At 40.7% G+C, this 25,069-nt stretch overlaps 1 protein-coding gene across 5 annotated transcripts in view; it reads left to right on the top strand.

Annotated features, from left to right (window-relative positions):
* EPB41L5 (erythrocyte membrane protein band 4.1 like 5) overlaps positions 1-25,069 on the top strand; it is a 115,065-nt gene that overhangs the window by 54,856 nt on the left and 35,140 nt on the right. For 4 of the 5 annotated variants that reach the window (XR_008446614.1, XR_008446615.1, XM_054043289.1 and 1 more), the window contains exons 17-25: positions 5,927-6,087; positions 7,220-7,314; positions 13,882-14,010; positions 14,585-14,646; positions 15,427-15,537; positions 21,023-21,116; positions 22,149-22,226; positions 23,083-23,124; positions 23,742-23,875. Coding sequence is in view for 3 of the 5 variants with exons in the window: in XM_054043289.1 (XP_053899264.1) it covers positions 5,927-6,087; positions 7,220-7,314; positions 13,882-14,010; positions 14,585-14,646; positions 15,427-15,537; positions 21,023-21,116; positions 22,149-22,226; positions 23,083-23,124; positions 23,742-23,875 (906 nt within the window). In the remaining 2 variants the exon portion in view is untranslated. The remainder of the gene's footprint in view (positions 1-5,926; positions 6,088-7,219; positions 7,315-13,881; positions 14,011-14,584; positions 14,647-15,426; positions 15,538-21,022; positions 21,117-22,148; positions 22,227-23,082; positions 23,125-23,741; positions 23,876-25,069) is intronic. The other variant, XM_054043291.1, reaches the window with a different exon arrangement.

The following is a 25,069-nucleotide window of genomic DNA, read 5'->3' as shown; positions in this document are numbered from 1 at the left end:
CAGTTCCCAGTCACTCCCCAGCCGCAGCCACAGTTCTGGCATAAACCTGGCCTCAGAATGTTTGAGTTTAGTTAATTGTTTTGGTAGGTGCATTAATGATAGTGTTTTCCAGTGTGCAACAGTGCTACCTACCTGGTTTGGCTTCAGGCTAGCTGTGGTGTCAGTTTATTCAGTCAGGTTGTATCTCCTGAGCGTCCCAGGAAGGATTCACTGCCATGCTCAAGTCTCTTTCTGAGCATAGTTCAATTCCTAAAATGAAAAACTCCAAAACCAAAAGCAGTTCCTTTGCCCCCTCTGGGCTACAGCTCCCATGGGCTTTTCCCCTTCAGCACTAAAAGGAGGACCTCCCTTCAATCCCCCTGCTTCAGAGACTACTGCTGGAACCCGTCTCCCTCCTGCACCTCCTCTCATTTGAGCTCTCAGCCCTTTATAGGGATCTGAACCCTTCCCAGTTAGGTCTGATAATTGAACCAGATTGGCTGGCCCTTTAAAGGGGATGGCCACCCTGTTGGTGTGGCTGTTGAGAAATCAAACAGAATCAGGAAATTTCAAAAGCTAAGGTTCTCTCTAACTTTCTTTTAGTTACGTTACAAACTTTGTATATTTTGTGACATACATTGCTATCAATACATTTAACAGGCAAAGAGGAATACAGAACACTACAACCAATACTCCTGGACAGGACATGTTATTGGAGATAGGAGATTTTAATGTGACAGTAGGATCGGATTGGATTTCCTAAATTGGAGCAATCGGCAGATTTGGAGTAGGTGGAGAACATGGAAAAAGGAGAGAGGCGATTAAATTTCTGCCTAAGTAACAACCTGGTGATAACACACTAAGCCAAAGAGGAAGTGGACATGGATATCACCTGATGGGCAAACAAAGAACATGATAGATTTTGTACTTGAGAATTGCAGATAGAAATCACGTGTGGTTGTGGAGATCAGTTGCGGCCGATATCGGAGCAGACTATGAGTTACTGCTGTGGCTGAAAGCAGTTGAAATAGTGCCAAAGAACTAAGATCTATGATGTGGAAAAGTTGAAAGAGCAGATACCAGAAAAGACTAAAAAGAAGCCATGTGGAAAAACATCACCTCTCTGATGAAAGAAGTGAACATTGAAGAGATGTGGAACAGTCTTAAAAAATGGGATTATGAGAGTGTCTGAAATTGTGTTGGGCAACGAAGTCAAAACAAAAAAATCAAGGTGGTAACAGATGAAGTGCAACAAGCGTAGGAAGCTGATGGATTATAAAAAGGAGGATGAAAGAGCTGAGTTCAATAGAAATAAAATAGAAAGCAAAGAGACCTAGAAACAACTGGATAAACAAACAGTGTAAATAAGCAGAAGAATATTTGAAGAGAAATTTGACCTGTGTTTTATCGCACGATATGAGAACTAAGCCATCAGGCTTTTGATAACTTGCTATAATCCTTTCTACCAAATGCTATGATAATGTATGATTGTGACGGGTTCGGTAACAGACCCCCTTGAGACTGTCACCTGCTGTGCTGAGATTACCTCTGAGCCTGTTTCACCTGCCAGCTTGGGACTCCAGAACCCTGCCTTGTTGAGCCAGACACGCTAGCCCCAGGGTCTGAAACATGCCCCCAAAGCTGAAGACTTTAACCAAAAAGTGCTCGGCAGGTCACCTATCTCCAGCACCCAGACACCCAGTCCCCAATGGGATCCAAACCCCAAATAAATCCGTTTTACTCTGTATAAAGTGTATACTCATAAATTGTCCGCCCTCTATAACATTGATAGAGATGCACAGCTGTTTGCTCCCCCAGGTATTAATCAACTTAGGGTTTATCAATAAACGAAAGTGACTTTATTAAGTATAAAAAGTAGGATTTAAGTAGTTCCAATTAATAAGACAGCACAAAGTAAGTCACCAAGCAAAACAAAACACACAAGTCTAAGCCTAATACATTAGGAAACTGATTACAGATAATATCTCACCCTCAGAGATGTTCCCATAAGCTTCTTTCCCAGACTAGACTCCTTCCTAGTCTGGGCCCAATCCTTTCCCCTGGTACAGTCCTTGTCAGTTCCAGCAGACATCTTAGGTGGAAACTAGGGGTTTGCTCATGATTAGAAGCTCCCTTTGTTCTGTTCCACCCCCTTTTATAGCTTTGGCACAAGGCAGGAATCATTTGTCTCCCTCTGGGTTCCCACTCCTCTTTCTAAATGGAAAAGCACCAGGCTTCAGATGGATTCCAGTATCATGTGACATGTTCACATGTCCTGTGAGACCCCCTCCATTCTTCCTTGGCTGGCCCGCACATGTACAGTGGAGGCTTGCAGGTAAACAGAGCCATTTACTGTCAGTTGTCCTAGTCAATGGGAGCCATCAAGATTCTAAACCACCATTAATGGGCCACAATTTGCATAATTACAATAGGACCTCAGAGTTGTACCTCATATTCCTAGTTTCAGATACAAGAATGATACAGTCATACAAATAGGATGAACACACTCAGATTATAAGCTTTGTAATGATACCTTACAAGAGACCTTTTGCATAAAGCATATTCCAGTTGCATCATATTCACACTTACAAAACATTTTTGTAAAGCATATGGAGTGCAACGTCAGAATGGTGTTCCTGAAAAATTGATTAAGGTGATAGAAAACATCTACTGTAAGTCAGTGAGTACAGTGGGAGTAGAAAACTGATGGAATGGTTCAGGACAACTGTAGGAGTGAGACAAGGATGCACACGATTACCAGATTTGTTTGGCTTGGTACTAGAACCAATAATGGCTGTAGCACTAAGAGGTGAAATGGGAGGAGTCGCGTTATGGGGTAAGACCGTGCATAATCTGAGATTCACAGATGATATTGACCAAGGAGGATTTACAGAGAATGACGAGGTAGACCAGGTGTGACATTGTGCAGTCTATATGGTTTTATAAAAACATAAGTGAATATAATGCAACTGGGATATGCTTCATGCAAAAGGTCTCTTGTAAAGTATCATTACAAAGCTTATAATCTACCGAGTGTAATCATCCTATTTGTAGAAATGTACCACTCTTGTATCTAAAACTAGAAATATAAAATATAACTCTGAGGGCCTATTGTAATTATGTAAAGTATGGGCCATTAATGATGGTTTGGAATCTTGATGACTCCCATTAATCAGGACCATTGTCTGCAGATGGCTGTGTTTACCTGTGAGTCTTCCTGTATATGTGTGTGCTGGCAAGTGGGCAATGAAGTCTTGCAGTGACATGTGATCATGTCACCTGAACTGGAATCCATCTTTAACCTAGTGCTTTTCCAGTGGGGGGTGGAAACCCAGAGGGACAAAAGGTTCCTGCCTTATGCAAAAGATATATAAAGGGGTGGAAGAGAACAAAGGGGGAGAGGAGCCATCATGAAGAATCCCCCACCTGAGCTGGAACAAGAGCTGTACCAGGGGAAAGAATTGTGCCTAGGCCTGGAAGGTGTCCAGTCTGAGAAAAACTTACTGAAGCATCTCTGAGGGTGAGATTATTTGTATTTAGCTTGATTAGACATAGATTTGCGCATTTTATTTTATTTTGCTTGGTGACTTACGTTGTTCTGTCTGTTACTATGTGGAACCACTTAAATCCTATTTTCTGTATTTAATAAAATCACTTTTTATTTAGTAATTTACTCAGAGTATGTATTAATACCTGGGGGAGCAAACAACTGTGCATATCTCTCTATCAGTGTTATAGAAGGCAAACAATTTATGAATTTGCCCTGCATAAGCTTTATGCAGGGTAAAACGGATTTATCTGGGTTTAAACCCCATTGGGAGTTGGGCATATGAGTGCTAAAGACAAGCACACTTCTGTGAGCTGTTTTCAGGTAAACTTGCAGCTTTGGGGCAAGTGATTCAGACTCTGGGTCTGTGTTGGAGCAGATGGGAGTGTCTGGCTCAGCAAGACAGGGTGCTGGAGTCCTGAGCTGGCAGGGAAAACAGGAACAGGGGTAGTCTTGGTACAGTGGGTGGCAGCTCCCAAGAGGGTTTCTGTGTTTCAACCCGTCACACCAGGAAAGTAGAAAATTTAGATTGAAGATCATCACAGAGAAGACAAAAAACATGGCATTTGGAAGACGAGAGAGGTAAAGATCAAACTCTGAGACAAGACGAGAACAAATGGAAAAACACGTGTACTTTGGAGGACTAGTATCAAAGAATGAAAATGGTGAAGATGACATAAGAGGAGTCAGAGTAGCTGCTATTCCATTTGGAAAATTCAGAAAGCTCTGGAAGAATAGACATTTTGAGAAAAACAAAAATTAGTGTATATGCGACAACTGTCATGCCAGTACTGATGTATGAGTTGGAATGCTGGAATATGAGGAAAGGCAATGAATGAAAGATTTTTGACAGCAGAAATGAACTGGCTCAGGGGACACTTTGAGTTTCAAGACTGCAGAAAATAAAAAATGATAGGAAATGGCTAGGGCAAGAAATAACACTTACCGAAGATTCAAGAAAGATTACTGCAATTGTTTGGAAGTGTGTCAAGAATGGACCCAGAGATAATATCATACATGGTGATACATACCAGAGTGCAAGGAACTAGAAATAGAGGAAGACCAAGGATGCTTTGAATGTAATTGAAGAATAGCATAGAACAAAAAGGTTTAAAGATTAATGAAACTGAAACTGGCACAAGGTAGAAAGTGATTGATGGATAGACTTCATTTGGCCCCATCATCACTTTTGAGTTGACGGATGGGAATCAAAGATGAAGACAATGACCAGATGTTACATCTGGCATTTGAGATGCCACCATTATTTCCAATTCAAAGCATAGGGCAATCTGTGGTACCTCGGATCCCAAGGTGTGGTATCTGCTGGCAAATATTTACTCTTTTGTGGCAACCACTATGCATCTAACTGGCCATGTGAGTGCAGATTTGATTTCCATGAGCAGATGTGGTGCTTCCACACACAGATTAGGAACACACAATTGTACGTGCCCGTCTTTGAAAATCAGGCTCTAATCTCCATACCCATCTGCAAAATAAGAATAAATAATATCTACCTCACAGGGGTGGTGTGAGTCCAATCAAAGCGCCTTTTAGATCCTTGGACATAGAGAGTAGTCTTACTGTCTTTGCCCTTGTCTTACCCTTTCCTCATCCTCTCCCTGTGTTCTGGCCTTAACTTAGATTCTGAGCTCTTCTGGGGAGGGGAACCCATCTTTGTTCTGTAAAGTGCCATGCATCTCTATAACTCTTTTTAAATAATATTAAGAAGGGGGGAAATTTTTTTTTTTGCAAAGGGATACATTCTATCTTCGTTTTAAATTTTGATTAAAAAGTACTCAAGGATTTGACCAAAGCTAAATTTACATAGCTGCTTGTCCACCTTTACAATGGATAGATCTGCTTTTCAAAGCTTGGCTCCAGATCTTGATTCGGGTTCCAACTTCCCCATAGCTGGGAAGGATTTGGATTAGCTGTTTGAGTATTATAAGAAGTAAAGGTGTCGCACAGCACAGCCATTCCCATTTGCTATGTTTGCATGCAAACTCCATATAAAAGACTTCAGTGAGATTGTTTGTAGACACTTTTTTGCTTCCAGTCTGGTCATGCTGTGCTGATGATCACACTTCACAGAGAATTTTTCCTCTACTATGAACTGATTTTTCATATAGCGGAAGAAGTGAAGATAATATATGGACCTGTCCTGAGTTTTGAAGCTCGTTCTTCAAGGTATCTACCTTGTAGATTTTAAATTCCCTTGAAACCCAGTGTAAATTTATCTGAAACACTTTTTAAAGAATGTGCATGGGTGCTTAAAAACAACAGGCAAAGGAAAGTGACCTGCTTTTTTTACCTGAGGTTGCATATTTTAAAACCTTGCCTTGTGTTGTCACCTTTCTGAAATGATTCTACTTATCTCTGTCCATCTTCCTACTTTTGCAGCATGCCTCTGATTGTTGATTTACTAGACAGCAAGGAGTTGCTGGAGACTTGCATTGATGAGCCTGCTGCTAGTTTGACAGCAGGAGTTCCAGAGGAGGCAGATCTTAGCTTTGTTCCTCCGGGCACAAAGGAGACAGCTGCTGAAAAAATAGAACCTGCTGGTAAGGAAACTTCCTGAATTATTGCTGTTCTCATCCCATATAGAGACAGTAATGGAATTATTGTGATGACTGAGTACTTTTCCTCCAAAATCCCCAAAGACTGTACAGATGTGACACACTACATATATAGGAGTCACTTTGCTCAGCACTGAAATACAGCCACCTCCTGAATATAATATAGGAGCTGTTTTAATAGCACACAGCAATATTGTACCATCGGTCAGGAAAGAAAATTAAGTATCCCTGACAGTACAGGCGAAAGGTCTTGGTAGATAGAACATGCTGTATAACTATATTGATGATTCCAGTAAAAAATACATTTCAGGATTCAGAAACAGCACAAATACTACTGGTATGTTTACCACAGCCTGCATTTCCAACCATATTGTGTGCTGATTGCATCAGGGCTTATAATCCTGATAGTACGTGATCCAAGCTGTCACTACTAGAATCATGGTATTATTGGTGTATCTATCCTATCTATCTATCTATCCTTAGATACTTAAATAGCTCCTGTTACCTTAGTGTCTCAGTGCCTCACATTTTCAGTGTATTTATCATCACAAAACCCCTGTGAGGTAAAGAAGTGCTGTTATGCCTGTTTTACAGATAGGGAACTGAGGCACAAACAGATTAAATGGCTTGTCCAAGGTTTCACAGGAAGTCTGTGGCTGAGCAGGGAGTTTGAACCTGGATCTGCTGAGCTTGACAGTCAGTGGTTTCAGCTGGGAGCAATTTATTTCTCAAATCAAGTATGTATGAGTACAGAACCAAGAGACAGTATAATGGTTCTTTACAGAATATGTGAGAACACCCATAAATGGTATAAATGCACTCTCTTCTGAGGAGCTACTTTTGTACTTGCAAATAATTCCTGAGAGACAGATTCACTTACCTTCCCACACTTGCGTTGAACTTTGTACTAGTACAAGACTCCCTCTTTTGGATTCAGCGCATACAGCCCAATCCATGGAAGTTAAATTGTTCAAGTGTAAACAAGCAGCTTTATTTCATACTGGCCCAGACAGCTTGATCTTCTGATAATTTGCAGTCAGGAAGGTTAAGGTGAAATGCCAGATAACCCCATAGCTGCACTAACAGGGCCTTGGGTTGTCTCTGCCATCTTTTTCAGCATTCGAAGACACGTTGAAACTGAAACATCTGGAGACAGAACCCAGCCCGATGCCAGCGCCCCGCTCCAACATAAACATCAATATCAATAAACAGGTACTCGGGTTGCATTCCTGAAAGTTGCTGAGCATGTTGTGATGATTTTGAGAACCCTTTTGCTTTCTGGTTAATGTGTCCCACTTGCAGGCTGTTTGAAAATGTCTATCAATGATGTTGGGAGACACAAGAAAATCAAATGCATATACTTTGTTTTATAGACTGTTTTGCATGATAAGTGAATAATTTCTGCTGGAAATTAGCTAAGGACCAGATTTACAAAGGTTTTGTAAATGTCTAAACATGTAGGTATGTGCCTAGTCGGGTTATCAAAGGTGCTTAGAAACCTAACCATGTATGCAAATTGTGCACAATCTAGTACACTACTCAATTTCATACAAGGACAGAGTTGAGGGAGGAGGAGAGAGGAGTTTTTTTAACCTTTTAGTATTGTTTCCAATCCAATACACAACAAAGCATACACTATAACAACAGTTACTTCAACTCCCTGAAAAAAAACTCTCATTGATTTCAGTAGGGTCAGGATTTCACCCCCTGCACCTCATGTTCACCATCTGCAAAATATTATTTTTATTATTACATGGGGATAATAACTTGATCTTTGATGGGAGACCACTTCTGTTAAATAACCTATATTTATCAGTCCTTTGAATATTTAGAGCAGGTTTCACTGTGCTTATTTTCCTTACAGGAGAGTTGTGCATCTTAATTCATTAATGTCAGTAATGCCCTCAGAGCAAATATAAGAAAAGGTACTATGGGGGGCAAGGCATGGGGCCATGGTCTATAAAGCATTAGCCTAATAAAAAGTATTTATAAACAGACAGATCACATAGAATAAAAGGTGACATGTCTGGTGACATCCTTTGCCCATAACAGTCCCACAAGCCCGTTGGGATTTCCCAAGAATTTGGGTTAGTTTTCCCTTCAGATGCTGCTACAAAGCAATCTGCTTAAAAGCAACTCAGTCCTCTCCCCCTATGTTACAAACCCAGGATACTCACTGTATTTTGAACAGGAAGAGCAGGCAAAAGAACACACACCACACCACAGAATTAGCCCAGGAAGGCTAAGGGTTTGCTCTACCTCCCATTGAAGTCAATGGGGTTTTCTCTTTCAGTTAAGTTGGCTCAAGATCTGTTAAAGATTTGGAGAAGTACATGTGTAGGCTGAGCCCATTCCTATGTTTCTTCCTTGTTTTAAGAAAAGTCCGTTGCTTCTATATGCTCATAGCTACTGGGTGTGGTGTTCATGTCTCCTTTAAGGGCTGACAACTGGGATGCCTTGTGTACCTTTCTGTTTCGCGACTGAATTACAAAGATTACCAAATCTCTAAGAAGATTAGTGGGTAGCTGTGGGTCTTGTTATGCCGAATGTAAACAAAGGCAAATGAACACCATTTATTTCAGAATATCTTGACTTATTCATCTCCCTGTTGGCTTTAAACAAAGAGGGAAACAATTCTGTAGATTAAATCAAGAGAGAATAGAATGAAACCCTCTGTTCATAGTGTTAAATTGTGACTACGGTAAACTAAACACACTGAGACTTGTATAATGAGCTAGTCTAACAAACAGATGCCTGTACCGTACAGCCCTGATTATGCATATGTCACACAGGACACTGAATAACTTTGGATAATGGAAGTTCTGGATAATCAAAATAATTTTCAGTTTAATAGCTATTGGGCAACATATTGCTGTTTAGATTACGGAGTTTTGCACACCTCAGGTCTAGATAATTAAGGATGAATTATAATACTACTACTTAGTTTTGTAAGCAAAGACACCTATCAGTAAGGACCTGCGGATAACATTCTAAAACTGATTATTGAAAATGTAAGGTGTAAACTCTATTTGAATCAGTATTTTTCCTCTGGTAGAAAAGGAGAAAGTTGTTTGGCTAAAGCTTTTCAAGCTAGGCTGACTCTAAGCAAGTGGTAATTTGAGAATGATGGTTAAAAACAAAAAGAGCTAGAGATTGTTTGAGGAGGTCAATTTTGAGCTGGACAGAAATTGCAAGGTCATTTAGAGGGTCACAGCTCATAGATCAAATGTTTCTCATGAAATGATCCCCAAAATGGTGACCCAAGAACAATAGTTAAAACCAGTTTGGGAGTTGCCCACTTTTTGTTTTAAACCTACTGTTTTTGAAAGCTGCTTCAAAAAATCCTGTGTATATTTTATACATAAAATCTATTACAAAATGCATATGTACAAATTATGGACCTGATCCTGCAAGCAGTCCCATTGTTATCATCTACTCTGCTCATGTGAAAAAGGCTTGCAGTACCTGTTCCTGTCAGACAAGTATAAATTGCCACAGTGTATTACTATAAAGAGAAATAATTAAACTAAAATCTTGAAGTTAACTATATTTTTGATTATTTTATTATCCCAGCTATTTCTCTTTCTCTGTTTTTACTTGCTAATTTCAGCATGCAGTGTCTTTTTCTCTTTGTAATAATATATAAAATATCTCCAGTTTTGTTGTAGCATGCTGGAATGTACAAGGCAAGAGATTGTAAGAAGCATGACAAATTGCATTGCCAGCAGAATGGGTCAGTAGTTCTCTGCTTGTGAAAGCAAAGCAGTGTCTTGTACTAGTGAGCAAAAGAACTTCACCAAATGCCAGTGAATTGTTCATCAGCTCTGTTAGCTGAAAAACTTGAACGTTCTTCTCTAAAGATCAGAGCTTGTCTCTCAGAATCATCTCTAGATAATTCCAGATTTACATCCACTCTTGATTGGTTCTTTGGTAGGGAAATATCTACCTATCTATCGGTCTCCTTAGAAAGGGCAGAAACTATCTGGAATAAGAATTTGCAAATGTGGAATGAATGGCTTTATTCTTCCAAGCCAGTTGCTGGATTTTCATAGCTGCTCGCTGCCAAACTTTGTTTGAATGGAAGCATGTAACTTTGTCATTCCCAAGCTTTTGACTAGCACATTGGCCGAATCTCAGCAGCCTAACAAAGGAGAGCAATTAGTTCTTAAATACACTTTCATCAGCTTCTAGAATTAAAAGAACAATGAAACCTAGCCCTAGTTCCTGAATAATGTTTTTACTCCCAAGGTGGTTTTTTGGGGTTTCTTAGTCTTGTGCTCTTTAAACTGTCATAAAGAAAAGTGGGCAAGTTACTTGACAGTGTGGATGTACCAGACTCTGGGAGATTTTTTCAAAGGTACCAAAAGCAAGCAAGTGCCAAGCTCTCATTCAGAGTCAATAGGATTTAGTTTCCTAATTCTCATTTGTGCCTTTGAAGATCACCCCCTCTGTCATTACACTGAAGTGTTTGTATAGTCTTCGGATGTAATTTGATGTATTATAGATATCCTTTATAGAACAGATACCTACTAATGAACAAACAGTTAGTCTATGCTTATTCCAGTATGCAGGAACAATGAGAACTGCCATGGACCTGGGATATTTACAAACCTGCAGAGTTAGGTATCTTTGCCAACTACCCAAATTAAGTGTCATGTGCCAAATACTTTTATCCCCCACCATTTCTGATTTCTCTACTCTGCCCTTTCGTTAAACACAGAATAAAACTAGTGCAGGGAGATGTATGTTAATCTGAATAGAAATGTTTTCGTGTCATTCAAAGAAAATCAACAATACTTTTTTATTTAAATATTTCCCCAACAATGTTGGGAACCTAAACACATGCAACTGCATGAGAACCAGAAAGTGAAACTGGTGGTAAAGAAGAGTGAAAGTTACTGGGCTAGATTCATTGTCCATACTGAGGAAACTGCAACAAAAATAAACCACAGAATAGTGAAAAGTAAATATATGTATATATTTTTAGTTTTAATGATCAGTTACTGTAGCACCACTGGAAAAATGAATTGTAGAAATTCCATACTATAATACCGATTGAGAGTCTCTAGATTTTTTGTAATTCCAATGTTTTCTGCAGAATGTAAAGTTTTCATTTATAAAACAATCTGGTTGCAGCAATAACCTTTTAAATGTGAACCAGACAGAGAAGATGTAGTGAGTCTGCCGACATACTTGGGGCCAGATTTTGAAAAGAGCTCAACTCTGATTTAAGCCTTATGAGTGCTCAACATGAAGCAGCTCCCACGAAAAACAATAGGAGCAGCTGGGTGCTGAACATGTCAGAACATCTGGCCCCATTTGTGGATGCTATGCACTTTAGAAAATTTGGCCCTTAATGGTCAGCTCAGAGAGATCAGAAATGTCTCCTGTTCTTTTGAGTGGGATGTTAACTCTGAAACCCAGTGTGGTTGGATTAATTTGTAAGGATATTCCACAGGAATAAGGTTGGAATGACATTTATTAGAGACTTTATTCTGTTGAAGTCAAAGCAGTGAAGGAGTCAGTATGACGACCATATGTGTGATTATTTTACTTGCTTCTGTCAAATATTGACCACTGTATCCACAAAACACTCTAACTAGGGCTGGAAAATTATGTGAAGATGCTGCAAGTATCTGAACATTCTAACTTTTTTCCCCTTGGCCCTCCACGTAGCTCTCAGCAAGAGTGGGCAGTAGGGAAGATATCGCGAGATGGAAAGACTGAGAAGGAAAGGATAGATCTCAAGGATATGGGGAGAATTAATGGGGAGGGTTAATAACTTGGTACAATAGAAAGCTTGTTTTTGTTAAACTATTCCATAAAGTTATAAACCATCCACTAAATATTTTTAATAGCATTTCATATATTTAGTGTGAATGTGTGTCTTTCTTCCTTCCCCCCCTAAAATTTCTTTTGGACATAATGATTGGAAACAATTAAAAACAACTTATTTTACATTGACAGTAGCCCTTTAAGGTTGGCCCAACTTTTGCCTTTGGGTATTGCTGATTTAGGCCAATATTTTAAAATCTGTGTGCCTAAAGTTAGGCTTATAAATCCATACTTGGACATCTAAATAAGTGGTCTGATTCTCAAAAGAACTGAACATCCAGCAGCTCTCACTGAAAATCTTCGTTTGCAATTCCAGTTAATTGACAAGGTTAAGAGTGAAGGGGGGATGTCAGTCAGCAGTGAAGGGGTTACCTTTCTCTTGTTGTCTTTGGTGATGAGCATGTGTAGGTTTCCGCTTACAAGCCTATGGGCTAAATACTGCTCTTTCTATGCACGCCAACAGCTCCTCTGGCTTCAGTGGGATTTCTCCAGTGTTTAAGGCTTGCAGTATTTTGGCAATATGTTGAGCACTGTAGGGGGAGAAGATCTGCCTAAAGAAGAATCAGTCTTGCTTATCAAGTGACTAAATATATGGTGAGGAACGTAGGGCTCTGGAACTTCCCCTGCTGAGTCGCACCCTGAAGAGAAGGGTCATAAGGTTTAGTTTCCACTCAGTTGATTAGCCTCTGTCACTAATCAAATAGCAGTTAGCAGATGGAAAACTTAACACTTTGCAATTAAGAAAAATAGTACATATAACCAAAAAACCCCAAACTATTGTAGAATAGATATTGCAGATTTTGACTGATCTCAGTGTGTGTCTGTCTAGTACTTTACTTCTGAAGTAATTTAGTGGGAAAAGTATTGTGATAGCATTATATGTCTGGCAGGTTAGTCTAATATACTACTGGAGTCTAAGGAAAAAAATCTCTTGAAGCTGCATTTGAGAGCAAATGTTCAGCTGCCTACTTAAGATAAATTGATTTAAGATGGTAGGTACCTTATTGTTTACATTAATAGGATTTAAAACTGTATTAAAAATCCCGTCTGGTTGCTAGGTGAGTAATTCCATATTGTTCCACTCACCAGAGTGACATAGTGTGGAAAGTTGTGCATTGCTCATGTAAATTCTTAGCTCCTGATTTTCAAAAGCCTTTATATTCGTACAAAGCATTATGTGCACAGGGTTGTAGAAACAGATCTGTGCCAAGATGCTATTAGTAAAACGCATCATTTTTCTAATGATAGGATTTAGAATAGTTAGCACCTTTCCTCTTGAGAGTGTTTTGTAAGCACCAAGGCCTTGATCCTGCATGTCCTGGTGTACTGTCCAGTATTGTGCACAAGGGCTGTGCTCCACAAGGCAAACGGACGCTGCACATAATACAAGTAAGGTTAAGCAGCAGGCACAATCATCTGCACTGAGCAGTGGGTGAGTCTAAGACCCCCATTGTGCACCTAGTCCCTTATTCACCTGTGCAAGGTGGAGAAGAGCTGAGTGGGGCTAACAAATGACTAAGGAGACATGGGCTAAAACATGTTTCTCAACATGGTAACGAAGAACTTCACTCAGTGCTCCCCCGAAGTCTCACTGCTGTTAGGAGGTGTTACTGTGGCCTTGCAGCAGTATGCTCATTCTTGCGGGATCGGAGTCCCATGCTGTCCACCTCTTGCATACTGCATCTTGCCTGGCTTTAACTGCAACACTCAACCCCTGTGCTGTGTAGGATCAGACCCTTGCTAGTTAACCCTTTAACTACTGTTTTACAATCAAGTTTCAAAACAAAGTCAGAAATTGTTTCTCTGTTTGAATATTCGCCTTTTCTGATATTTTTTTCCACTGAAGCCTTGCTATTTAACGTTGGGTGTTGATGTTTATGGACTCAGCCCAGCCCAAGTTTTGTCATGCAGGGGATGTTCCTAATGAACATTTTCCATTTCTAGGATGAGGTGGTGAAGTTGACAGATAAGTGTCTTAATAACGCAATTGAGAGCCCAGTAACAACACCAGAGCGTCTTCCTGCAGACATAAAGAGCAACATCCTGAAGGCGCAGGCAGAGGCAGTGCACAAGGTACATACTTTGCTCAGAAGGATTATGCCATTCTCAGGTGTTCCCCTTAGGACTGGCTAGAAGGGACACCATCAAGAAGCCTCAAAGCATAACCCTCTGCTTGAGTTTGACTCTCTTGATAATCTGCTGTCCTGGAGAGGCTGCTGTATGGGACTAGTCTTTAGGTATAAAGGCTCTGTGTAACTAGGGGGTCAAACAGTGGCAGAGTGGAACTGCCCTTCAGAGGGAGATCCACTGACCATTCTGCCAGTCTTGGGCCTTAATGGGGTCCCTCTCAGCATATTCCAGCTTTTCCTTTCGACAGAGATAAGGATCTGAATATGTTTGGTGCTTGCACTGCTAGCAGATGTATTAAGAAGTGATAATTGTTTCTTGGAGGACCTGGCTGGATTGTTTTACATTAGCACTGAGGTTTTCATGAGAGAAAAATAATTGACTGTTTTTTGTTTGAATAGCAGACACATTGCGCACTCTCCCCTTGGGAAGGGAAACTCCAGACTTCCGTGAGTCTCTAAAGTGAGACAAAGATGGAATTAAATTTTGGAAACTTATTTTCGTGTTCATTTCCTTTTAGATCACAAGAGAGGATAGCATGTTGGACAACAAGAAAGCCAATATTCACGATGCCACTGCCAGGTACTACATAGGGCTGGAGGAAAGAAGCAGTGTGCTCACGTGACCTGAGCACAGGACTGGGAGTCTGGAGTGCTGGAGGCATACTCCTGGTATTCTTACCAGTGGTTTAGAGCAAGTGATTTAAGTCCACCTGTGAAAAGAGGACAATTTAAGTTTCCACAGCTGTTAATTTAGCGTCTTATAAGGTTTAATTCTTTAATATGTGTAAACACTTCAAAGAAAAACATCACTATGCACTGTACTTGCCAAGCGTTGTTTGTTATGTACAAGATAATTCAGATACTCAATCTGAGCTTTCCATCTTTTTCTTCCTTAACCCATTAATGGCTTTTTTTAGGTAATTTAGCATGGTGAAAGTTGCTACCTGGGCAGTTTGACACTGAAGTCATATCCTGATACACAGAACAAGCACAGTATGCGCAGTGACCCTGCATACTGTGCCACATTGCCCCACTAGAGTTAGCCACACTGCTCAGAGTGCCAGCAACCATATCAGTTACAACGGAGTTTATATAAAGTGAACACCTGTGTGCAAAAAAACTGGCACTGACAGCTCATTTCACACAAGTCATTGCCAGGGTTGGCTGGATTTGAACTAGGTACATAGAGGTTAAAGCAGTAACTTTGTGACAAGTTATCTGAGATAATTATGTGGCAGGCCCCAGAACATTTGCGTAGTCAAGTAACTGACAAGAGTTTGGTTTAGCAGGGAAGAAAATGTCTCTCCTGAAGACAGATAAAGAACTGGCAATGAGGAGTTGTACCTGTTCCTTTTTGCAGGGGCATCCTGATCTCAGGGAAAGCACAGAGCAGCCTGCTGGCAACCAACCCACTATTTCAGGAATCAAGAGAAGTGCTGAAAGAAATCCCTGCCTCAAATGCCTTCCTTCCGTAAGTGCTCTGGGAAGGAATGTTACTGGGATAAGTAAACAGCTCAGAGATTAGCCTGGGAAAGATGAGAAACAGCTGTTAGCTAGCAGGATGAGCAGTCAAACAACACTTCCTCACCAATGAGAGGAGGAGGAGGAGAAAAGCTTGGCTGGCTTCATCTGCTGACTTTTCTTTATCACACACTCACTAGGGTCTTCAGGGTGCATGAAAATAAATGGCAACAGAGGAGAATGCTGCAGCAGGGATGTGCAGAAATTGTTGTTCTTAATATTATCCTTTAGCCTGTGTAATTGCCTGTTAAAATATTTAAAATCAAATAAATAGCTAAAAGGAATTTGATCAAGGAAGTGCAGTCAAAAACATACCTGTATAATTGCCTGTTAAAATATTTAAAATCAAATAAATAGCTAAAAGGAATTTGATCAAGGAAGTGCAGTCAAAAACATACCAAAAGAGAATAGAAATACAAGTGTGTGTGAGGTTTTGTAGATTGCGGTGAGAACAGGGTATTTTTAGTTTAAACATCCCCACATGAACCTAAACGCAACAGCAGTGCCTGAGAACTGATTGGGAAAGAGAGTGAAATTAAGCAAACTAGGAACGAGCACCAGCCCTGGAGTTAGGAGGCCTGGATTCTATTCCTGCTCTGCCAATGACTCACTGAATGGCTTTGAAGGAATCATGCCTCAGTGTTCTCATCTGTAAAATGGGGATTAATGCTTACCCACCATAGAAAAGTACTTTGAGATCTATGGATGAAAAGGGCTAAAAATGGTCATTACTTGTTTTATTTGCAGGCCTTTCTCTGACACTCAGCTCTGTAGCATGTGAGCCATTCATTCAAATTAATTTATCCTCACAACCCACCTGTGAGGCCAAGCAAGTATTATTCCCATTTTATAGATGAGGTACTTAGGCTCAAAGAGAGAGTGTGAGTGTCTTACTCGTGATCCAACAGGATGTCTGTAAATGAGTGGGAACAGAACACACATTCCCAGTCCAATGCCTAAACCACATGACCTTTTTCTTCCGGTAGAGTTAAGTTAAACTCTGACAGTAGTTGGTCCTCCAGCGCCTAGAGAGCATCACCTGTGCTAAGAGTCACTAGTTTAACTATGCTGGCTGAGTGGAATGCAAAAAGGTAAGCAGCATAAATCATGGAAAAGGTGTGCATTAGCTTTTAGTGATGTGTGTAAGTGTTTCTTCCCCAGTTAGATGGATCTGTATCCAGCTCTCAAAATAGGGGTGTAACTAAGATCAGCATTTGGCCTCTAGTGTCCTTTTTGTAAATGATTCTGTTGATATGCTGAGATACATTAGTACACCAGCTTCATTCTAGTCACATCTCTACAACCTCCATGGAAATCAGTGTGTTAATGAAGATTTTCAGTAGTTTGTAACATTATTTCTTGAGCTGCTGACCTTGATGCTAGACTTCCCTTGTGCATAGACTAAATACTATAATTACACGTGTTTATGGTGGGAAATGTGTATCCATGTGGTTCCTCATTTGCTTAATCTATTACCAGGTAAAAGTGAGGATTTTTTGTGATTTACTGCTTGTAGTGCCTTCATTTCTAAGAGGTTTTTCCAGCCGTATCACACACAAACATGAAGAGCTGATGAGCATTTTGGCAGTTGTCTGAAGTGGGGTCAGCAGCACCCCATATCAGAAAGAGAAAGTCATGTAATCTGAGAGAGCAGATAATCATAAGATTTCCATAGGGGACAAGGATGATTTGTCGTCTTCGTTCCTATACTTAAATAAATTTGTCTGCATTCTCTCTTTGTACGAATAACTCCTGTTAAGTAGGAACACATTAATTGCTAGACTGGATCAGACCCGTGATCAGTCTAGCCCAATATCCTGTCTCTGTTAGTGGCCAGTCCCAGATTTTTCAGAGACAGGTGGAAGAACCCTACAGTCGGTAGACATAGGCTAATATCCCCCCATGAAGGTCTCATCCTGATCCCTTAGTTTGAGACTGGCTGAAACCCTGAAGGCACATGGTTTATATCTGTTCCAAATAAGTGGTTTGAGCATTGGCCTGCTAAACCCAGGGTTGTAAGTTCAATCCTTGAGGGGGCCACTTAGGGATCTGGGGCAAAAAAAATCAGTACTTGGTCCTGCTAGTGAAGGCAGGGGGCTGGACTTGATGACCTTACAAGGTCCCTTCCAGTTCTAGGAGATAGGATCTCTCCATTAAGTTAAATTTTTTGTTAGCATTAACTGTAACCGCTCTGGAAATTCTTGTTATCCACATAAATGTCCAATCCCTCTTTAAACCTTACTAAATTCTTTACCTCAATGGCATCGAGTCCCACAGTCATTACATGTGGTGCGAAAAAGTATTTCCTTTTATCATTTTGGAATTTGTCATCTTTCAGTTTCATTAACTCCTGTTGTTCTTTTGTGTTGTGAAACAGTGAGAACTGAAGTTTCTGATCTGTCTTCTAGACCATTCCTTGTTTTAGCACATCCCCTTTTATTTGTCTCCTTTGTAAGGTAAACAATCTGTCTTTTCAATCTCCCTCATAAGAGTGTCTATCCGTGTCCTTGATCATTCTCGTGGCTGCTTCTGTGAACCCTCTAATTCCGCAGTACCCTTTGTGAGATGGGGTGACCAGTACTTCACACTGTAATCTAGATAAGACCATATAATTTGAGATGGAATTGATTTATATAATTGTATTATAATATATTCCTTATTCTCCATGGTACTAGTTGTGCATCCTGACCTCGTTTGCTTTTTCTCATCATAGGCTGAGGTCTTCATTGAGTTGTCCAGAGTGATATCCAAGTCTCTTTCCTGAGTTGATACAGTTAATTTAGAACCCTGTAAGGAGTAAAAGTAGATAATTTTTTCCCTTTTAATGTGAATTAGTTCGCATTTATCAACATCGGCTTCATTTGCCATCAGTGTTGCCCATTCACCTAGTTTAGATTCTGAAGTTTCTGACAGTCTTCTCTAGACTTGACACAGTTATCTAGGTTAGCCATCTGCAGATTTTTCTACCTCACAGCCTACCCCCATTTCCAGATCAGTAGAACCTCAGAGTTCAGTTGTTCATAACTCTGAACAAAATGTTTTGGTGGTTCTTTCAAAAATTTACAGCTGAACATTGACTTAATACAGCTTTGAAACTTTACTGTGCTGATGAAAAATACTGCTTTTAACCATCTTAATTTAAATGAAACAAACACAGAAGCAGTTTCCTTGCCTTGTCAAATCTTTACTTAAACATTCCCTTTATTTTTTTGTAGTTTATGTTTAACACAGTAATGTGCTGTATTTGCTTTTTTCCCCCTTTGTCTCTGCTGCTGTCTGATTTCTTACTTCCAGTTCCAAATGAGATGTGTGGTTGACCAGTCAGTTCCTAACTCTGGTGTTCATAACTCTGAGGTTCTACTGTAATTAATAAATATATTAAAACAACACTGGAGAATCGAGAGGGCTTGTATACATACAGAAATTGCAAAGGTTAAATTAAAGATGTGATGTTAAACTGATGCCACTTTGTATATGGGCACTTTTACCTTGGTTTCAAGTATATGTGCAAACTAAACCAGTGTAAGCTCTGGCTAAACCAATGTAAGAGTGTCCACACACACAGCTGAACCAGTTTAACTAAATGGGTTTAATGTTATGCCTTTAGTTAAAATTATACAATTTCTGCATATAGACTTGGCCTGAGTGTGGGCATACACGCATTACAAAGCAGAAGGGGGAATCTTCTGGATCTTTCTGAGATTGCCATGCTCTCTCTGAGAAATCTGAAATACCTGGCATTCTCCAATTTTGCCCCTAAAGATGCAGAGGACACAGGTGAGAAGGAGGCAGCCATGAAACTCCAGTTCTTCTTCAACTAGTGCCCTTATGGGTGCTCCACTGTAGGTCTGCTTGCGTCCCTGCGCGGCTGATTGGAGAATTTTGGTAGCAGCATCCATTCGACCCACACGTGTTGTTCCCCACCCTTGTGCTCTGCCACAGGGCTAACCAGCATTGCATGGGCGAACCCTCCTACGTTCTTTCTCAACTGACCCTGGCTAGAGGCAGCGCTCTAGCTGTCAGTTAACAGATTAACTTCTACAGACTTGCTAATCGTTTCCCTACTTTAGATACTACTTAGAGTTTTCTTTACGTTCTTTTGGTCTTTTATTTATTTTTTTTAATCTTAAAATTTTGTTTTTGTTCGACCCCCCTGGACATATGCCCGGTTCATCACGTTTCAAGAAGTGTCTCAGTGGCAAAGAATCTATCCAAGGGACTGGTGGACATTCTTAGTGTGTCCACCGTCTGGGAGAAAACCACATTCCCCAGAAGTGTGGTTTATGCCAGCAGTTGAAACCCAGATCCAGAAAAGATAGAGAACTGAGACTTAAGCTTCTTCTAATGGAAGTGGCCCTCCAACCAGCCTCAGACCCGTGCCAAGACTTCACACGTCGAGAATCCTCATTGCAACCCTCTACATCTAAGGGAGAGCCTTGGCCTTCTATTTGGACAGGACAAAGGTTTTTAGAAAATCTCCTACGCTCTTCCTCTCCATTGGGGATAGGTCTCAGGGCACAGCGATTTCAGCTCAAAGACTCTCCAAATGGGTCTCAAACTGTATCAAACTCTGTTATCGGATTTGCAATTTAGCGCCTCCATCCGTAATCCTTATGCACAACATAGAATTCCTCAGCTGTTGCATTCTTCAAAGGTATCTCTATATCAGAAATCTGCAGAGCAGTTACCTGGGCATCTGCACATACCTTTGCAGAACACGGCGCCACCCTGGGGGACTCCGCTGCAGACGCCAGATTGGGCACCCCAGTACTATCATCCATAACAGACTCGACTCTGAGGCCCCAGTCACTTATAGGGGATGCTGCTCAGGAGTCACCGACAGTGGAGCACTCATAGCGACATACTTGAAGAAGAAGAGGAAGTTACTCCCCTGGTGCAGTACCAATGGTTCTTTGGTTCAACCCACCCTCCTTTCCTCTACTTTGGAGTTCTCATCATAAACTCTGTGGTAGAGAAGGAACTGAGGAGGGTTTACCTGCATTAACACCGGTTAGCGTTGTGCGGAGCACAAGGTGGGGACAGGACACTGCTACCAAAATTCTCCGATCAGCAGCACAGGAACGCAAGCACACCTACAGTGGAGCACCATGGGGAGGGGACACCTTAAAGAACTATCATTACTGCACAAGGTGAGTAACTACACAAGTTTGAGACAAGCGCTGTAAAAAATCCCCTCTGGGATGAAGATGTTGACATTGTTCACTGCCTGGGATGTCTGCAGTACAGTGCAGTGGCAGGTGCTGAGATGGCTACAGGTACTTGGCAATCACCTCCGCATCTTTCCTCTTCATAAGCATGAATCTCCTCCTTGCCCTATATTGATTTGTTATGTTTCTAGGCTAAACTGTCATAAAAGCAGCACTGGTTATTTCACACGGCCTCTGCAGTGTGGTGAGAATGTTTTCTTCTTTCAGTAATGCATTAGAAGAGGATAATGCTGCCTCTGGCCCTGAAGAATCACAGATTCCAGCTATTCTGGCTCCAGCAGAGGAGACTGCAGTTTTAAAGGTATACACCACCTGTTTGTCTGTGTGCAAGGCTCTTCATTTCACACTGAGACACTGACACTATCCGTTTAATACAAGAGGAACGGCTCTGTGCACATAATAAACTTTACAGCAGCATATTTGTTGTAGCCACACATTTACCAAATCGTGATTTCTGCTGTAATAACAAATACCATATGACCCCATTTTAAACCCCTCTCTGGGTTATGTCCTTTTGTGTTGGCTGTCCAACTCTCCGGTTTCCATAATACTCCAGGATGGCAACCTGGAGCACAGTATTTTCTAAACTGGCGTGTGGATGAATCTGCTTTATCCCACAGTTTTGGTGTCTCAGGGAACAGATTCTAAGAATGAAATTCTGCCACTTGACTGCACAGGTGTAGTTCCCACTGAAGTCAATAGCAAGGGCAGGGTTTGATCCTGAAGTTTTTATTGTGTTGCTTAGATTTTTATTCTGATTCAAAGATAGTGTGTTCTCCATGGGTGCACCAGTGAGCACAAATAGTAGATGTTTTATGTGCATTTGACATGGTCAGCATCTCTGTGTCCATCTCCAGACAATTAAATGACAGTGACATGGAACTCCTGTGATATTTCACTAGGCTAAGGGGTTCCGTGTATGATTCTGGATCCCCAAAAGAGAAGGCTTCTTAGCTGCTGCACCGCTAACCGATTTTATGCTGCTGATTCCAGTGCACGGCTATATCCACTTTTCCCAAGTTTAGATCTTCAATCCAGAGACTCCACTTAAACAATTGTATCATCCACATGCACAAGTGCAGTGGATGATTTTACACCTACACAGCAATGTAGGTGTAAAATCGTCTAGCACAAAGCCTAGGCTGGAGAGATGAGAACAGAAGGACTTGTTAGTAAAGATCTGATAATACTCGTTTTTGTTTAAAAGATTAACAAAAATCAGGCCTGGCAATGGAACGGTAAATTGACGAGGGCGCTCAGGAATCAAGAAATCACTAAAATACTCCATCTGGTGACTAATGGGGATTTAATTAATAACTGATTTATTTTACAGAGCAGTCCAGATGACCTTGATGTTTTGTTAACATCACTGACGGAGAATCTAATTGACTTTACAGAAACCATTCCTCGGGTAACTATGTTTCAAAACCAGTTGCTTAATGGGAGTCTCCTTCATGCATACAGATTTGATTTAACTATTGACTATTTCTAAAGGAAAATGTAATCTATTTCTAGATATGTCATTTGGTATCTGTCCATTGGATTTGTGTCTGATTGTAGTAGTAGCATGGTTGCTGGTCTGATAATCCATGTGTGCCTTAGGTTACCACTCTGATCTGTTGGGGCACTATATGGGTGCTCGCCACATTACGGCTCTGGACCAGAAGTGAGGTCACCTGAATTGGTTACAAGTATCATAGTTTAGTTTGGAGCAGTTTTCTGCCCTCCCCACGAATACTGCACTGCTTATCGGTGCATTCTGGAAAAATCTGGACAGCTGCCCCAAGCACCTCAGCAGGGATAGGGAGTACTTGGAAGGCATGCACCCAAAGCAGCACCCATGACAGTGTGCTCTGGAGTGCCTTTACTGCACAGAGAGCTGGGGAGGAGGAGGAAGACCTGCCAAACCAGTTGCAGAAAAGGGGTCCGAGACACACTGCAAAAAAAAAAAACTCCCAAAAAACTGGTTACTGGAAGGCAGCTATGTGCTGAAACCTAGTCAGCTGACCATTGTACTAATCAATTAGCCATGTGATGTGCAGACACAAATCATGTTTAAAGTCAGTCACTGCTACAAGCAACTTGATTGAAAACCATAGTGATGGATGGGCCCTTAGCAATGGTGCAGGCTGACAAGAAATAAATAATGTGATAGTGCTGCTAGCAATAAATTAACTTTTGCATCAAATTGTTTTGAGGAAATAATGTTTCTAAAGCATTTTGCATTTCATTGAAACTTTTCCAGCATGTTTATTTTCCTTTGGCAGGTGTCTTCCCAGCCCACAATTACACCCAGGTGGATCGTGCCAGTGAGTTATTCAATCATTCTTTTTATTTATAATTCAGAATGAAGATTTAATGGGATGTTCTCAAAAATAGTTTAGTTTTGTGTTAAATTTTATTTAGGTAGCTATTTTTATGGGATTTTTTTTTTTTTAAATCTGTGCCAATGGGTTTTTAGATGTAATCATTCCTCTTTGCTGTTCAAAAGCCATATACAACAGTATTGTGCTGTTGGGATCCAGGCAATGAAACTGACAAGAAACAAAACAAAACTGACTTGCACAGTTTCATTGTCCAGTCTGAGTGAAATGAATCTAACAAACATAGGGTAACAACATCAATAACACATTTGAAACTCCTCCTGGCCATGACTAGTAATGCTCAGATGTGGGATTATTTCTATTTAAGAAGATAAATTTCATTTTCACAGTCTTCTATTTGAGTTATTTTCTATAAAGTTTCTTTAATGATTTCCATTTGGTTGACACCCCTTCCTTCCCCCCCACCCTCCCAAACTCTAGGAGCAGGTTCATTTCCTCTAACATTGTGACTTCCAACCAGTTAGGCACTACTGACAAATGTACTTGTCCCCTCACAGCAGTGCTTTTGACCCCAGTTTCCTTTTTCATTCTCCCTAATTCAGAGTGGGCTGGTTTCCAATGGGCCTTTGGGGAATGATGTTGTTTTAGCTCTAAAGGCAGTGAAAGGCAGCACCGAAGCATTGTCACTCCCAGCTGGATCTCCCTCATCACAGCAGTCAGCTGAAATCCTTGCAAGGTAAGGGCTCTTTCCCAGCTATCTGATGCATTGAGTGGAGGTTGGGGAGAATGGTGTCCTGCTCAAATTCCAGCCTGAGTGGTTACATTCTGCCCATTCCTGCAGCTGGGTATAGTATGTTTCGTTTCCTCTCCTAAACTTCCGTGTACTGTGGGGGTACAGTGGTTTCATTTCACCTTGCAGTGTTTAAGTAATTGCTGTGTATAGTTTGTATATCAATAGATAGAGCAAGTGATGAAAAGCACTGTATAAAAAAATAAGCTTTTTATAAGAAAAGACGTTAACAGACCAGGAAAAGGAAGTACAATGAATAATAGAAATGCAGCTGTAGAGTTCAGAGGTAAATCTGTCCCCATACAATCTGCCAATAACAAAGCAATTTACTCAGCTGTGTATGGAAAAGAAAAGGAAACAGAAGTTGTGAATTTCTGGAAATCTCTTCCACACCCCACTGGAGCAATATAAAACAACATATCCAGCAGGTTTAAAAACCTAAAAGACATCAAGAACAGGCACATCATCATTTACAGGTACAACCTTTGAAACTGATCCCCCATTGAAAAAGAAAGATGAAATACCAAATAAGCATAAGACCAGCCATACTGGGTCAGACCAAAGGTCCATCTAGCTCAGTATCCTGTCTTCTGACAGTGGCCAATGCCAGGTGCCCCAGAGGGAATGAACAAAACAGGTATTCATCAAGTGATCCACCCCCTATCACCCATTTCCCAGCTACTGGCAAACAGAGGCTGCCTATCCTGGCTAATAGCCATTGATGGACCTATCCTCCATGAATTTATCTAGTTCTTTTTTGAACCCTGTTATAGTCTTGGCCTTCACAACATCCTCTGGCAAGGAGTTCCACAGGTTGAGTGTGCGTTGTGTGAAAAAATACTTCCTTTTGTTTGTTTTAAACCTGCTGCCTATTAATTTCATTTAGTACCCCTAGTTCTTGTGTTATGAGAAGGAGTAAACACTTCCTTATTTACTTTCTCCACACCAGCCATAATTTTATAGATCTCTATCATATCCCCCCTTAGTGGTCTCTTTTCCAAGCTGAAGAGTCCCAGGCTTATTAATCTCTCCTCATACGGCAGCTGTTCCATACCCCTAATCATTTTTTGTTGTCCTTTTCTGAACCTTTTCCAAGTCCAATATATCTTTTTTGAGATGGAGCAACTGCATCTGCACCAG

The sequence above is a fragment of the Malaclemys terrapin genome, chromosome 11 (assembly GCF_027887155.1).
Source record: "Malaclemys terrapin pileata isolate rMalTer1 chromosome 11, rMalTer1.hap1, whole genome shotgun sequence".
NCBI lineage: Eukaryota > Metazoa > Chordata > Testudines > Emydidae > Malaclemys > Malaclemys terrapin.
Note: the sequence above shows the minus strand (reverse complement) of the source record. Positions and strands in the feature narration are given on the sequence as shown.